At 41.8% G+C, this 17,485-nt stretch overlaps 1 protein-coding gene across 1 annotated transcript in view; it reads right to left on the reverse strand.

Moving 5' to 3' along the window:
• adgrb2 (adhesion G protein-coupled receptor B2) overlaps positions 1 to 17,485 on the reverse strand; it is a 356,837-nt gene that overhangs the window by 169,527 nt on the left and 169,825 nt on the right. The window contains exons 8-12 of the mRNA XM_080734701.1: positions 16,354 to 16,455; positions 5,271 to 5,377; positions 3,664 to 3,858; positions 3,045 to 3,113; positions 1,364 to 1,472 (exon numbers count right to left, since the gene is read on the reverse strand). Of these exons, the coding sequence (XP_080590827.1) occupies positions 1,364 to 1,472; positions 3,045 to 3,113; positions 3,664 to 3,858; positions 5,271 to 5,377; positions 16,354 to 16,455 (582 nt within the window). The remainder of the gene's footprint in view (positions 1 to 1,363; positions 1,473 to 3,044; positions 3,114 to 3,663; positions 3,859 to 5,270; positions 5,378 to 16,353; positions 16,456 to 17,485) is intronic.

Genomic DNA, 17,485 nt, shown 5'->3' on the forward strand with positions numbered 1-17,485 from the left:
GGCTATTTTCAAATGGCAGAAATGTATAGCCTATATGGCAGAAATGAATATAGATTTGTAATCATAATCTACAAAGTAACTACAGTAACTAGTAACTAAAATGAGCCAGTCGCTCTTTGAAAGGAACGGATCCCAGAGATCCAGTTCACTTAAAAGAACCATAATTCCCATCTCTAGGGTGCCAGGGATGAGGTGTATTGACAGTTCAAGCCTTTACCAAAAAAAAAAAAGAAAAGAAAAAAGAAAAGAAAAGTAGTAAATCAACAAGGATGGTTCAAAGTGACCGGCCTATCCCCAAATTAGCTGATCCCCATGATTCCAATTTTCTAAAAATGACAAGCATGGCGTTAATGAATTGTTAAGTAATTTAATTACATCTGACAGGTTCTATCAGGAGTGTGAGGTGGCAGGATGTACCCCCATCGGGAGCTCTTTGGCAGGCCTGATACTAATGCCTAATTACTAGTCTGGAGTATGACGGTGTCCCGGGCCACTGACACCTTGTGAGTAGTGTTGATTTTGACAGCAAATTTAGTTTCAGTCAAAGTCTTTTGAATACAATTCTGTTTAGTTTTAGTCATAATTTGAGTCACCTGAAATGTTACTTTTAGCCAAGTTTCAGTTGACTAAATATCATAAGAATTCAGGGGACTAAATCTACAGTTGATTTAGCCAACTAAAAATGTTTTTTGGTGGGCTGCGATGGCATTGAAATGGCTGGGTTTTACTATTAGCTGCATGCCGAAAATAGATGATCTATTTTTGGTCTGTGACACCCGTGCACAGCCGTGCACCCATGATTTTATTTAGCTTTCGTAAGTGAAAAAAGGTAGCCGATGAACATTTGTCGCCATAGTTTTAGCCTACAAATAACATCCGGTTGTGAGCTTGTAGATCGGCAATGTTCGGCACAGGATGCGGTCTTGTGGCAAAGTAAAATTTGTCACTGTCGGGCAGAAACCTTGTATCTCCAAGTTTCTAATGTGTTTGTTTTTGGTGAATTAAAGCCCTACTTCATCATACAAAAGTGTCGCACAAAGGTTGTGAAAATAGCAGATCTACAAGCACACACAACGCCTCGAGGAGGTGTGTGCTTGTAGATCGGCTATTTACACTATTTTAAATCTTTATTTTTTTATAATAACAAAAAAAAAAAAGGTTTTGGACATACAAGGTTTCCACCCGACAACGACGAAATCAGTCGCTGCACGTCTCGAGTTGGGAGAGCTCAGAATAACATGTCATTAAACGATGCTGGCAGTGGGGACATTCTATCCGGCTCCAACGCCGCATCCTGTCCTCGCTACCCTGTGGGGACACCTTCTCAAGTGCGTGGGAGAGAGGAGAGTTGAGTGACACGTACTGAGGTTGTTTGTAACCACCAGGAAACTCTGGAATGGCTTCTGAGCCTCTCCGATGAGGTGGATGAAATCCTCCAGGATCCTCATCAGCAAGGCTGCCCCGGGAGTGACCTGGGAGCGACGGCCGAGGATGGAGGGAGGGAGGGAGGGAGGGAGGAAAAGGAGGAAAGGGGATGAGTGGAGAGAGAGAGAGAGAGAGAAGAGGAGAGGAGAGAAATGCTCAGTTAGTGTTTGATGGACCCCATCGCCTCACATCAGTGAAATGTTAATATTTGGTGCATGGCGACAGACATGTCGACTAAGTCTAAGACTAAAAGACCACAAGATTTTGATATTTTGTCGATAAGACTAGACTAGGCTAAAACTATTTCAGAAGACTAAAGCCCTTTGCACACAGGCGCGTTTAACCGCACGGATAAAACGGACAATATAATTTTTTGAAAAGAAAACAATGATTCTCTATGACCTCATGCACTCCGGCTCCGAATTAGCCGTGCGACGAGTGGCTGCCGCTGTGCGTTTTTTTCTCGATCGAAACCAGTTAGATTCGTGCGTCTTGTCGCATGCGGTAAAAAACTCATCGCTCCTTTTATGACTCCTTTTTGGATCCGCAGCGCCGATTCCGCACAGCCTTGCACACCAAATCCAATGCGTTTTATTCATGCCGCAAACGAAAAAAACGCAACTGTCCTGTGTGCAAAGGGCTTTAGACTATTATTTGTGTTATTAAAAAAAAGACTAAGACTAAATCTAAGTCTAAGTCTAATGGCTGTAAAAATTAACACTGGCATGTTGCTGCAATGAAATTAAAGCCAAATACATCTTTTATGTATGGTTTATTTTGACCAAGTAACAGGCAGTGTGGAAGACAATGACTTGTTCTAACATATTCTAAAAGATGAAGACTAATAGACTAAGACTAAGACTGAAATGTTTTGATATTTAGTCGACTAAGACCAGACAAAAACTATTTCAGAGGGCTAAGACAGGACTAAGACTAAATGGTGAGTTATTCAAAAGACTAAGACTAAATCAAAATTTGCTGAAAAAAGTAACACTGGCATGGCATTAGCCAGTCTCTCATAAGGCAACAAGGTGTGTGGTGAGGATTGTTCACGTTGTTGTTCATTGTGTCCAGATGGCAAGTAAATGCATGTTACCCCTAGGGTATGAAGCTGGGTCATTCAAACACACCGCGTTTGTGCACATACAAAGTGTACTGTATTTAACATTTTCTTTATTATTTATCGGTAGGTATTATGTGTTTTAAACAGATGCACATTCACAACTTAAAGGCTGCTCCATCACACCCATTGGAGCAAAGCGTCGCTGTCGGGCAGAAACCTTGCATCTGCAAGTTTCATTCAAATTTGTATGTTTTTGTTGTAAATTAAAGCCCTATACATCATACAAAAGTGTCGCACAAAAGTAGTGAAAATAGCAGATCTACAAGCACACAGCGCCTCGCATTGTGAGGCGTTGTGAGCTTGTAGATCGGCTATTTTCACTATTTTAAATAGTTTTTTTAAATAACAAAAAAATAAGGTTTTGGACATACAATTAAGGCTTCCAGCCGACAACGACAATAACAGAGTCACGCATACACCACACTAGTACACACGAGGAAGCGCACGCACACAAACACACAAAATACACCACAAAGCCTTGAACAGAGAGACTTACTTGGTGAGCGTCCTCCCATTTCTCCAGATTTTCAATGTCCAACATAAGGCTGACTACCTGGAAATATTTCTGAAGAGAGAGCAGATGGAGACACGGTACAGTGAGTGCTCGCCGGCAGCAGGCTGGTACACATTCAATAACACCACTGGACCCAAAAGTGTCACAAGATTATAGCAGTGGTAGAAACCACTGAACAGACTGTGGTAGCCATGACATTATTTACCAATGTGTCTCTCAAATCCCTGGTCGCGTGTGAGTGTGTGTCTGTGTGTACATGTATATTTTCATGTCTCAGTATGAGAGAGAAGCTGATAAACAACTAAAAGACACGCATATCCCAGACCTACTGGGAGCTGCAGGATCAATCTAGGGGGGGAAAGAAAGATGGAAAGATGGATGGATGGAATAATAAGTCTGGTTGCCCTGCAGGGCAAAATCTGCACACCATAATTGCTGCTCCCAAATGCAGACCATGGGTCTGACTGAGGATGAGCCATGGTGGCTCGAAACGTTACCTAGTAAAATTGCATTTGGGAGCAACAATACTTTCATGTCTCAGCCATCGATATGTCCATGCTTTTGTGCTTGCTCACGGCCTCTTCCCGCGGCTCAACCCTACCTGCACGTCGTCGGGAGCTGGGATGTAGGTTGCTCTTTTGAAGGTGTCCGTCACATTTCGCAGAATCTCCGTGGAGAAGAGAAGGTCGCCGCTGTAGTAGCTCCTCCTCTGCAAGAGCTCCAGGAGACTCCGTACGATCTGAGACATGCCCTCCCCTGCTAGGGTCCTCTGACCCTTCGCGAGATGTTCTCGCAACTGCCCAATGCAGAGAGAAAGAGGGAGAGAGAATGAGCGAGCGATCGAGCAAGAACTTTGTGCTGTGGATGTTGGAGGCTTCATCACATAAATTGTAGCATTTAGTAACTAATTGCCTATGGGCCCTATCTTGCCTTATGCCTAAACATTTTAGCCATTTTGGAGTATTTTGAAAAACATTAAAAAAGTGAAAATAGCCAATCGACACGCTGTAGATCGGATCTTTGAGCTATTTTAAAATGTTGTGGAAAAAAGGCCAAGTCGTGTGAGCGTTTTAAAGTTGAAATCACGTTGCCAGGCAAAAGTATGGCAGAGTTACATGTGAGAGCAATGTGTCACAACGTGTGACGCACATGTAGGCCTATACTAAGTTGCTCCCTGACGGTTGCAATAAATAAACAATTGTAAAAATGCTTATGCATAAGGGGCAAGGCGAGATAGGGGCCAAGTCTGTAAAGTCTGTGTCCTGAGCCAAAAATAAATAAAAACTCTGTTGAAACAGCTATATAACATAGCTAAGGACCATAATGTATGTATACTATAAACACATAATGCATTACGATGCTACACATCGCTTGTAAACCAACTATATATAAGGCATTTGCATTGTCAAGTGGTACATATGAACTGAAGTGGTGTGTATAGCATAACAAGTATTTTAAAACAGGTGAGGGGCTTTGAGTCATAAACTGGATGCATCACTTTAGAGAGAGAGAGAGAGAGAGAGAGAGAGAGAGAGAGAGAGAGAGATGCGGTAGATAACAGTAATCACAGAAAATGAGTTATTGACTCCCGATGCTAATGAAAGGTCAGCATGAGAGCGTTGCGAGCCGATGGCGTTGATTGCTGATGTGCTATCATCTCCAAGTCACGCATAAGACCCTGACCCCCCCGGAATCTCTCCACCATCACCACCATGGAGATGAGATGGTAATCTAAAAGCTCAAACAGCCAGGAATACAACAAATAAATAAAGAAATACCAGCCGACCGAGACGTGTAAATCAATAATACGCAATGCAAAGCTGTGGGCGAGGTAATTAGGGGAGAACCAGTGTCTTTCTTTGGGAAAAAAGTTTAAGGGGAGAAAGACGCTTAATGGGCAAGTACGTAAGTAAGACATGGGCAGAAATGTCTGTTTCAGTACAAATAAACAAACATCTCTCACTAATGAGAGAGCAATCTGATTAGGGAAGGAGTTGAGGAGGATCGTAATCACCTCAAATGCACTGATTAAGAGGGGGAACAAGTATATTTCTGTCCTCGCTATAAACCCAGCCTTGATTAAGATCAAAGGCATGGTTTTCTCAGGTGCCGGGGGAAGCGCAAATTGTTCTCTCGGCACTGAGGAGGAGCGGACTGAAGTGTTTACATTTCAAGAGTGGAGCAGCACATTTCAAGAGTGGAACTTACAGATAAATGTAAATATCTAAATTCAAGTGAGACGCATCTGGCGAAGCTCGGAGGACCCCAGAAAGCAACACCATTATTGTCCAGCAAACAACGACGACTAGCAGATCCTGCAGACAGAGAGAGAGAGAGAGGGGGGGGGGAGAGAGGGGGAGAGTGAGAGAGTGTTATGGCCATATATACAGTACATATCGTCGGGTGGAAACCTTGTATGTCCAAAACCGTTTGTTTTGTATTTATCATTTAAAAAATGAGTTAAACTAGTGAAAACAGCCGATCTACAAGCACACAACGCCTCGCACCGCAAGGCATTGTGTACTTGTAGATCGGCTGTTTTTTGTGCGACGGCCTTGTATGATGAAGCAGGGCTTTGCTTTGCGAAGAAACGTACACATTTGAAACTTGGAGATACAAGGTTTCTGCAATATATATCGATATATATCATTGCTGTCGGGCAGAAACCTTGAAACCTTTTTTGTAAATGGAATGACCTACTTCACCACATCACAGTGTCACACGAAGGTAGCAAAAATAGCCTAATCTAATTGCCATCCACAAGCTCACAACACGCCACGATGCGATGCATTGTGATCGGCTATTTTTGAAACATTTTGACACTTAAAGTTAAGGTGATTAGGTCTGTCTGTGGGCTAATATTGAACCAATGAAGAGTATGAACAAGAGCTTGTGACTAGATCATAGCTATGGATCCACTGGAACACGATCCTGTTCTTTTTTCCATTTCCTGAAAAGTATCGCTTTTGGACATACAAGGTTTCCACCCGACAGTGACAGTATATGAAATATTAGATAAGCACTCTACTTCCATGTTCACAGCCACCTACTTTGCTGTATAGGGTTGTCACAATTATTACATAATCGTCAAATCGCGATTATTTGACATAATCGCGATTATTTGACATAATCGCGATTATTTGACATAGCAGCGATTATTTTTCATAATCGTCACAATCGTTTCCATGTTGAAAAATGTTCATATATATTTTTTTTAAGTAAAAGATTGTGGAAATAGCAGATCTAATTGTCAACGACAAAAACACAATTAAATCGTTAATCGCAATTATTTGACTGACAATTAATCGTCATGTAAAATGTCATAATCGTGACAGTCCTATTGCTGTAGCACCCAATGACATTTTATTGCAACCGATACCATAACCAACACATCCCCATGTTGAAAACAAATCGTCACAAGGCAGTTTCAGCGGATTGATTACTTGCTGTTCCATGTCTGACATGGACACGGAAATGGAAATGTCCATTCTATACATTTATGGGTTAAAAATATACCTCATGATACGACTCTGTGTTGTTCGCTGAAAATAACTTTCCCGTGAGTGATACAGTCACGCAACAAAGGACAAAGATTGTTTTGATGGCTAGGTGTTCAGTCAGACACTCTTATCGAGATGAAAGCCATTTATTGCAATGCTATTACATTGTATTTGGTGGCGCGGCTCTGCACCTGTGACACTATACAGAATAATCTGTGCATGCATGACACAGACTGAGTCATCCACCCTGAAGCAGAGCCTAAGATACAGATAGGTATTGCATTTATAATAGACATGAGAAAAAGAAAAGAAAAGCTAAAACTAACTAACTAAAACGAATTACAAGACATGATACAATACATATGAACCTGCATCGAATGACATGCTGACATAGATTAACCATGTAGATTAACCAAGATTGCCACAATTAGAGAGATCCCCACATTTAGTGCTTTCAAAAGTCAGTTGAAGCAGTGGTTAAAACATTCACAAACATGTAATCATCAAGTAAAGAGTTGATGCCTGCATGAATTAGTCTGTCAGGTTAGTCTTTCTAGCATGGTTTTTAACTTCTTATTTTTGGCACTTGGCACTTTGTCACACTAGGCACATTGTTGCGCCAAGCACCGTGTCTCTGTTTTGTTGTTTGTTCTCCCTGTTTTGTATGTTTACTGTTCTTTTGTTTTGTTTCTTGTTTTATGTCCTGAGGACAACGGATGAAAATTAGCCTTAGCTAACTCCGGCTGGTTTACACTGAGAACATATGTATATATTCCTTGCAATATGTCAATATCTCTGTGTTCATGAGCATGTTCTGTCTAAATAAACAAATAAAGTACAAGTAAAGTAACCTAAATGCTACTACAGGAGGCTGGGGAGGTGGAGGGAGTTTGATCACGGATGAGCTGGTCTGCCTAAACAGACCACATACTGTAGATTGAACCATTAGGATCATAGCCCTATGTGATTAATAATAATAATAATAATAGATACCTATGTCCTCCCGCGAGGGAATTCGCTGCCCACAAGGAGCGTGTGAGCAATTGGGGGTTAAGAGTCTTGCTCAGGGACACACATCGACATTGTTACCCTGGCCTGGAATCGAACCTGGGACAACCAGGGGCTCTGGTTCCACAGGCGGTCTCCCTAACCATTCAGCTATGCCTCCCCTAAATTGATTGGTTGATTGATTAAAGTGTGCACAAGTGTGCGCCTGCCTGAACTACCGTGATGATCCATTATTTATGAAGAAGAAGAAATGCATAGACAATAGGCAATAATAATATACAATATCTGATTTGAACATTTTGATAGGATTTCATTTTTCTCGTAGCTTTTTTAGTTATTTTCTGAATGGAAAGTGCATCATAAAACATTAAATGCATTAGCATTATTATCATCACCATCATCATCATTAGTAGTAGCAGCAGCTGCAGCAGCAATAACAATACCAACTGTAGTAATGGTAGTAGTAGCTGTACTGTATTATTATCTGCAAAGCGAGACATAATATTAAGCAGCAGGTTTTCAATCAGAACACATATGTTTGCAATCAGCCCTGTTTAGAATGATGTAGCCTAGGAGCATCAGAGCGCTCCAAACACTGTCTCACGTAGCCAGGAGCAATGTTCTCCAGCTGGTCCTTTTATACGTGTCCCCACAATCTCTGTATTTCGAGCTCTGCGTCTGCGGCGGTAAACTGACTGCACAACTATGAAGCTAATTTAGATGTGAGCTTTTAAAAACGTTTTATGGTCCCACAAAAGCTACAGAGCCTTCCATGCATTATCAATGGAGCAGCTATATGTGGCACGGAGACAAAAATAAAATAAAAGACAAGGTCTCGGTTTTCAAGCATGAAGGGAGTGATATGTCTATTAAAAGTCATCAGACAGGTGCTGAAATTGATTCTTGTTCTCTTTACATTTGTGGTAACTAGAACTGCTCTTGTCCAGGATTTAAGGGAATCAATATTCCCTTTTCTTTTTTTTGTCATCTCATCACTAAGTCTCATTTGTTTTGTTTGTTTTGTTCAATTTTACTGTTAATTTTTTTGATTTATGTAAGGATGGCCCTACTCCATCCACCGTTTGTCAAACCACATCACAGAACTACTCCCCACGTACAGAGAATGAAACAAGATCCAGTCAATGTGCAGGCGGTTCAAAGCTCGTCTGAACAACTGAATTCTTTGCTACAAAGCTGTTTTGAACACGAAGACTGGGAGATGTTGCGCAACGCCTCTGAGAATAGAGTCAACGGGTTCTCAGACAGAGTCACTGGATTTATCTCTAAGTGCACAACTGATGTTGTTACAAAAAAATACATCTTGGATATGTCCCAACAAGGAACCGTGGCTTAACAGCAAAGTTCGAGCAGCACTACGAGCACGCAAAGCTGCCTGCAGCTCCGGGACTAGGGTGGATTTATCAACATTATGCGCTGACCTGAAGAGAACCCTCAGAAAGACCAAGGGGGAATTCAAGGACAGACTTGAAGACCAGTTTGACAGTGGCGACGACAACGTGAGGAGCATGTGGCTGCATAGAAAGCCCCTCTGCCTCCCTCCCTGGTGAGCTGAAAACCATTTTCGCTCGGTTTGAGGTAAACAGCCCCGACCGGCTGGAGCCAGCCTCTCCTCAAGCTAGTAAACATCTCAGAGGTTAACCCATTTAGGCCTAAAATTTGTGGATGCTTTAACCTGTGAAAAATAGCAGATATACAAGCTCACAGCGCGGCACCGAGTGCCGCGCTGCGAGCTTGTAGATCTGCTATTTTTGAAAAAGTCGTGAAAATGTGTGCAAATCTTTGAATATATGCATTTTCAAAGCGAACGTTTGTAACTCAAATGTTGCTTCTGGGGGGGTCCCTGGAACTAGATATTGTGAAATGGGGGTCCGTGGCCAAATAAATATCATTTTGGGGGTCCTTGACATGAAAAGGTTAGAGAACCACTGACATAGAAGTCTCTCAAGAACAGACTAACTGAGCTCCAGTTAAGTGAAAAGGTCCTTTTCTTTGATGATGGCTGGCCAGATTGCTGACATAGTTTTTCCAAAAATCTTAGAAGGATTCAAAAGACACTTATAGAATCGGGTCAAAATTCTAATTTCCACGATTTTTCCAAAATAGCAGATCTACAAGCTCGCAGCGCGGCACTCGGTGCCGCGCTGTGAGCTTGTATATCTGCTATTTTTTTATATTTAAAGCATAAAATATTGCGTCATAATGTGTTTAGGCCTAAATGGGTTAAACATCTCAGAGGTTAATACGAGCAGAGCCTTCAAGCAGGTGAAAATCTGTGAGGCTGCAGGCCCTGATGGCATCACAGGCATGTTGCTCCCGTGGGCTTCAAGATGTCCACCATTGTGCCTGCATGTCCCCGAGCATTCCAAGATAGCATGTGTGAACGACTGGAGCCACCGTCACCCTCACCTCAATTGTTAGATAATTCTTAGGGCAGGGGTCTTCTTCAACGTTCTCGGGCCAAGGACCCCTTAGTTGAGAGAGAGATGAAGCAGGGACCCCCTCAACCTTTTCATAGAATCCATTTTGTTTCATCATTTGACAGCACAATCATCAGTGTATTTTGGAATCATGTCAATTTGTGTCATCAGATATGTAACTGAACCGTCAACAAATAATAATCTTGACCTTTCAGTCTGTACTTAGTGGGCTCTTTTTTCCCCTCTACACCAAACCTCTTCGCGGAAAATAGCCGATCTACAAGCTCACAACACCTCGCGCTGCGAGGCGCTGTGAGCTTGTAGATCTGCTATTTTTGGCTAAAGTTCTCCGAAGATGGACGTTAGGGTTCAAGTGGTTAATATAAAAATCTATCACACAAAGATTTGGAGGACCCCCTGTAGTAACTCTAAGGACCCGCTAGGGGTCCCGGACCCCCTGTTGAAGTCCCATGCTCTAGGAGGTTGGTGAGGGACTTCATCCGTTCAATGCTGCCTGCCACACTGGACCCATCGCAATTTCCATGTAATCAAAACAGATCTATTGACGATGCAAACGCCATGGTTCTTCACACCGTTCTTTCCCACCTGGCTGGAGGGGAGTGACTGTTGAGGACGAGTGCTGTTTGTGTGGACTACGGCTTGGCATTCAACACAATAGCTCCTGCCAAGCTCAGTGTCTAGGCCTGTCCCCATGCACCTGCAGCTGGACTTTGTGTGGGTTCGTCACTAGGCGGTGAGAATGGGCAGCAACCACTGAACCCCTGTTGCCATGTCAGTCATAAAAGCTCCCATTATACCTGTTTGTTGCTGCTGATGTGGTGTCTTTCTCTCAGAAGTGTCTGAGGTACTCTGACTTTATTCTTGTAGTACAATTTATAGGCTACTTGTACTGTATATTTGATACAATTTATGCCAGGGGTCTTCAACGTTTTCAGGCCAAGGACCCCTTAGTTGAGAGAGAGATGAAGCAGGGACCCCCACAACATGTTCATAGATTCCATATAGCTTCATTGTTTGACAGCAAAATCATCAGTGTATTTTGGATTCATGTCAATTTATGTTTTCAGATATTTAACCACTTGAACTGTCAATACTTAAAGTTATACTATGTAACTTTTTTTATAAAACATATCTTAAAATTGTCCTAACTATTAAATGGCTAAAGTTTTAGAACCCCCACTCTGTTAATTTCAGCTCCCAAAGCCTTTTCTTTATATGTGTTCTACTGAGCCCTGGTGGCCGTGACCGGGGCTGTTTTTCCCGGCAAAATTACGTCATATGCATCATTCTGTACACGTGTCTCCCTACCGGCCAATCAAAGCCCAGATCATACACTGCCGAGCTCTTCAGGAAACTACACTGCAGTGTTTACACTGGGCTAGGAGTCTAGCATGTAGCTCCCCAACCGCTGCTCGTAGAGGGACACGGAAGACCTCTATGGATAGGTCTCGGCGAGGCGAGGCGGACGCGGTGGTCTGAATGCCCGGTCCGCGGCGAAAAACGGCCGAAAAAAGCAGACGCGACCGCGGTTTGCTCTACTGCTACTGACCACTAGTTGAGCAACTTACACAGTATAGCTTTAATACATTTGACCTTTCACTCTGTACTTAGTCTGCTCTTTTCCCCCTCTACACCAAAGTTCTTTGCCAAGAGCTTGTAGATCGGCTATTTTTGGCTAAAGTTCTCAGTATATGGAAGCTAGGGTTCAAGTGGAGATAAAAAGGTTTCTATCACTCAAAGATTTGGAGGACCCCCAGTTGAAGACCCCTGCTTTATACTGTATACGTTTTTATGTTTGATATTTTTCTTATTGGTATGTACTGTATGTGATTTATTCATGGGAAGCTAAGACAAACAAACAAACAAAAAATCTCTTTTACACTTATTGTGGGCTCGCCTGTAAGGCGAGCACACTTTAGATATTGTCATTATTAGTGTGGTTGCCCTTACAGGGCAACACACTATAGTTCTAGGGAAACTTTATTTCTTTCTTTCTTTATTCTTCGTTTCTAGTGTAACCTTTTTTTCGGCGCGAATCTCCTCCCACAGTTTTTGCGCCACACACTCGCGCCATATGTCAAATCGACCGGCTTGATCGGGAATAGTGTGCTATTACTTTTCTAAGAGAAAAGTTGTATAGTTTAATTGATATTAATTTATTAGTGAATACATTTTCCCCATTGACTTATAATGGGAATTGCAAAAACTCACATTCAATATTTTTTTTCTCGCAAACCATAGGGGCTACAGTTTCAAAACTTGGAGAGGAGATGTATAATGATATCAAGGATTAAATAAAAAATAATTTCGTCAGTTGGCCTCATGGTGGCGCTATAACAGTCCACTTTACGTTTCGGCCTGTAACTCTTGAACCGTAGGTCGGAAAATTAAAATTCCTTTTTCCCTGGATTCCTTGGGTCATGACGCATCTCCTTATATAGGCCACGCCCATTTGCGTCAGGATAGATTTTCCGCCATTTTGAATTTTCTTCAAAACACACTTTTTGCTCCTTTTCCTACATATTTTCTCCAAATGTCACAAAAATCGGTACACATGATCTATGGACCCATGCGATAAACATATTCAAAGGATATTTCGATAGTCCATACCGTTCTTCCGTAACAGGGTTCCAAAGTTAGCGGGAGGAGCCCGTTTCGTAAGAAGTAGCCATAAATCAGAAACGAAACATCCAGTCAACACCAAATTTTAACCACAAGTCACGGGTGGGATATTCAACAAATCCCCAAAAGCATTTCCAGTTCGACCCATAGGGGGCGGCAGGGCAGGCAACCACACTCGCAATTTCCCAAATAGCACATTTTCTAGTTAGTGTGGTTGCCCTTACAGGGCAACACACTATAGTTCTAGGGAAACTTTATTATTAGTGTGGTTGCCCTAACAGGGCAACACACTATAGTCCTAGGGAAACTTTATTTATTTCTGGGTAAACTTTTTTTCGGCGCGTTTCACGGCCCGCAGTTTTTGCGCCACACACTCGCGCCATATGTCAAATCGACCGGCTTCATCGGGAATCGTGTGCCATTACTTTTCTAAGAGAAAGGTTGTATAGTTTAATTGATATTAATTTATTAGTTAATTAATTTTCCCCATTGACTTATAATGGGAATCACAAAAACTCACATTCATGTATTTTTCTCTCGCAAACCATAGGGGCTACAGTTTCAAAACTTGGAGAGGAGATTCATAATAATTGTAAGAATTAATAAAAAAATAATTACATCAGTCGGCCACATGGTGGCGCTATAACACCCCACTTTACGTTTTGCCCTATAACTCTTGAACCGTAGGTCGGAAAATTAAAATTATTTTTTCCCTGGATTCCTTGGGTCATGGCGCATCTCCCCATATAGGCCACGCCCATTTGCGTCAGGATAGATTTTCCGCCATTTTGAATTTTCTTCAAAACACACTTTTTGCTCCTTTTCCTACATATTTTCTCCAAATGTCACAAAAATCGGTACACATGATCTATGGACTCATGCGATAAACATATTCAAAGGATATTTCGATAGTCCATACCGTTCTTCCGTAACAGGGTTCCAAAGTTAGCGGGAGGAGCCCGTTTTGTAAGAAGTAGCCATAAATCAGAAACGAAACATCCAGTCAACACCAAATTTTAACCACAAGTCACGGGTGGGATATTCAACAAATCCCCAAAAGCATTTCCAGTTCGACCCATAGGGGGCGGCAGGGCAGGCAACCACACTCGCAATTTCCCAAATTGCACATTTTCTAGTTTATCTATCAGTCAACAGTAGACGGGAACTTTGTCCGCTTTCAACTCCTACATACTTAGTGAGAAAATGAAAATAAAAACATCAATGTGTTCAGCTTACTGTGGCGACGTGTGCTATTACTTTTTACAGCAATCGGCCAAATGGTGGCGCTGCAGGAAGCCTTCGAAAGTGCGAACTTTGAACAGGTATAGCTCATGCTGTGTTATACATACAGCCATGAAACCTGTATACACTTATGCGTCTCCTCATGCCGAACAACTTTTACCCTCTAACTTTTGACCTCTGACCTTTAGGTCTCCCACAATTCGGAATAATATGAAAAACAGTAAAAATCTATCTCCTCCTGGTTTTTTTTCGTTACGCGCACAAAACTTTTTTCACATGAACTTTGGACCAATACGGTCAAACTGTCTGGTCGGATTTCTTTTAAAGTGAAATATAATTTTTTAATAATTCAATCAATATTGCGGTTTTATGCAAATTATTCTTCGGCCTCTAAATCATACATGCAAAGTTACACATTCATGGCATTTGGCAAAGATGTGGAGGGTTAGTCAAAGTATCACTGAAACCAATTTTATTCCAATCGGCCAAAGGGGGGCGCTATACGAAGCGTTTGAAAATTCAAACTTCAAACGGGCATAAGTCATGACTCGTTTCGTTTGAAGACATGCAACTTGTTACACGCGTGCTTTGACTCGAGCGGAAGACATCTGTGTCGTTGTTAAGTAAGCTCCGCCCTTTGGTTTTCCGCCATTTTGAGCAGTTTGTAAAACGCGTAAACCCTCTTTTATTCTGGAATTTTCGCTCCACGTGCACAAAACTTTTTTTACGTGAACTTTGGACCGATATCTAAAGATCTGTCAGATCGGATTTCTTTAAAATTGAAACATGCCTTTTTAAATAAATTCAATGAATATTGCAGTTTTATGCAAATTATTCTTCTGCCTCTAAATCATACATGCAAAGTAACATGTTCATGGCATTTGGCAAAGATGTAGAGTGTTAGTCCAAATATCACTAAAACCAATCTTACCCCAATTGGCCAAAGGGGGGCGCTATATCATTTTGAGCAGTTTGTGAAACGCTTAAACCCGTTAGGATTCTTTTTTGCAATTTGCATGAAACATTCTACACACAATCTAAGGACCTTTATCTAATATGCCTATGAAGTGCACACACACACAAAAAAAATAATAATAATGAATATAGCTGCAAGCAGCGATAAAGTGGCCAAAGCCAAAAACACCTCAAATCATGAACACAGCCTGCAATGTGCGTGAAATCTTGCAAGCACATTCCCAATAGGTCAAGGAACAGATACCACCCTTCTTACATTGGCCTGTTATAGCGCCACCAGCGGGTCAACTTTTGCACAACACATTTTTGGAACAAAATGGACCAATCTTTGACGTCAGTAACGTCAAAGAGAGCACTGCCTGCGATCTTGACATTTTGTACTTTTATAGCCATTGTTTTCTGGCTTGAAGCGAGCCCACAATTGTTTCGAAGGAACAATATTTTTCTAGTTACACTGTGATGTGGCAAATAAAGTTGAAGTTGAAGATGTACTGAATTTTGTTAATCAAGAGGTAAAGCAGAATCAAACACCCACACTATGAAAGCAACTTTGAGCACTTACCAAAGACTGCAAACAAAAGCGGTTCATTAGTTAGGCAGACTCGCCGCAAGTTTTAACGAGTTGCAGTATTCCCTCTGCAACAACTGTACCAACTTTGTGTCTGCAGTGCTTGGCAGCAAACACCTGGCGGCTGTTCCAGCTTGGCAGCCACTTCTGCCACTGATAAGCTGGTGTTAGTTAGCCAAAAAAGCACTTTATGAACATTCTGAGACCAACGGGGTGACTATATACACAATAAACACAGAGTTCATAAAGATTGGCTGGCTTCTTATACTGTAACGTGCTATATAAGTGGCATACTCTTTAATAATAATGTCTAGTTAGATTTCTTTTTGGTATTGTAAATGTAAATGTGTCACATGTAGAAATAGAACAAAAGTGTGATCTGACGAGGTCTGATTGTTACTATACTGCAACTTGAATCCTTTTGTTAAATAAATCCAATAAATAAATAGAAAGTATTCCTGTTAACAGTGGTGTAAAGTAACTAAGTACACTTACAATAAGTACTGTACTTAAGTAAAGTTTTGAGGTATTTGTACTTTACATCCAATTTCCAATACTTTTACTTATACTCCACTACATCTCGTATCCAAATATTATACTTTTACCCCACTACAATTATTTTAAAGGTTTAGTTACTAGTTACTTTGAAGATTTGGATTATTATTACAAAACTCACATTAACAAATTCATCCCTATATACATTGCTCAACAAAATGTTCCCTTAATTTCTTTGAGTATAGTTGTAGTACTGCTCAAAGAATTAAGGGAACCGACTTTTTCCCACCACTGTCTGTAAATGTATGCACATGCAAAATGCTAATGCACAATGGACACACTCGAGCCAACTGGAATCACTGCAATATCTCTGCAGAAGCATCTCCTGTGTGTGTCACGCGACGGGGGTGCGTTGTACTGACCAGTGGCATTAGTTGGACATTTGTTGTAGACAGTTTCTCCAGCTGAAGCCTTCTTCCACGTCATCAGCAACAGGTACTCGTCCTTGCAGATCTCATGAGGTGCTGCACGGGTAGATGACAAACACAGAGGGAATGTTCAGCGACAGGCACGTGCACACATAGACATCAAAGGGGGCTTGAGCCCCTGTCCTTTTATCCATCTGTAAAAAGTGCCCTCTCCAGACCATGAATGCAGTTTTTACTTTGGTGAAAGAAATGCATGCTGTATGTTTATTTCCATGCCATACCTGAAGGCAGCATTCAAGAGAATTGCCTTGTCCAAACTCTCCTGAACTTGAATGCAGCATCTTACTGTATGTTGAAATAATTGCCCTCTCTGTGTAGAAATCCATGCCTTCACGCCACATCTTCAGTATTTGATTATGCTTAGTTTAGTGTGGTATGAAGCACCAACAACAACATGTTCACAATGTGTCGCGCTGAGACGCGTTGTGAGCTTGGAGGTCTGCTATTTTCGATATTTCCACCAAAAGGCCCCTTTAGAAATGTCAGCCCTTGCCTCTCTAACATTCTCTGCACGTCCCTGTTCAGCAAGAGGCACAACAACAACATCAAATACAACTAGCTATACTAATGCTGGACCACAGATGGAACCAGATGAACCCTCCGTTTGATTCCATTTGTACATGCTCAGAGTTCAATTAAAACCGAGGATTGTACGTGAACACATCATACACTCTCGCCGGAAAAACAAACAAAGCACGAACATGCAACACACATGTCCAAGCGAACACACATGCACACGGAAAATGCTAGAAATTGAGAACACGTCGACTCGAGATTGAAATCAATGTCGCAGCAGCAGCCCACCCCAATCTCATATTCCCAGAACACAGCACAGTGCTCTGTGTGTCAGTGTCACTGCCTCAATACACTATCTCATTCCCTCTTCATCTTCCTCCTGTCCTCTTCATTCATCTGTGTGTTTGTCTCCCCCCCCTCCCCCCACTTTCATAACCCTGATGAAAAACACAGAGCATGCGGCTCTTAAGATATTCCGCAGGGGGCAGACAAGTGCAACGCAGAGAGAGAGAGAGGGGGGGGGGGGGGGGGGGCTCTTTGTCATCTAAAC

This window comes from Nannobrachium achirus, assembly GCF_963921795.1.
Source record: "Nannobrachium achirus genome assembly, chromosome: 10".
NCBI lineage: Eukaryota > Metazoa > Chordata > Actinopteri > Myctophiformes > Myctophidae > Nannobrachium > Nannobrachium achirus.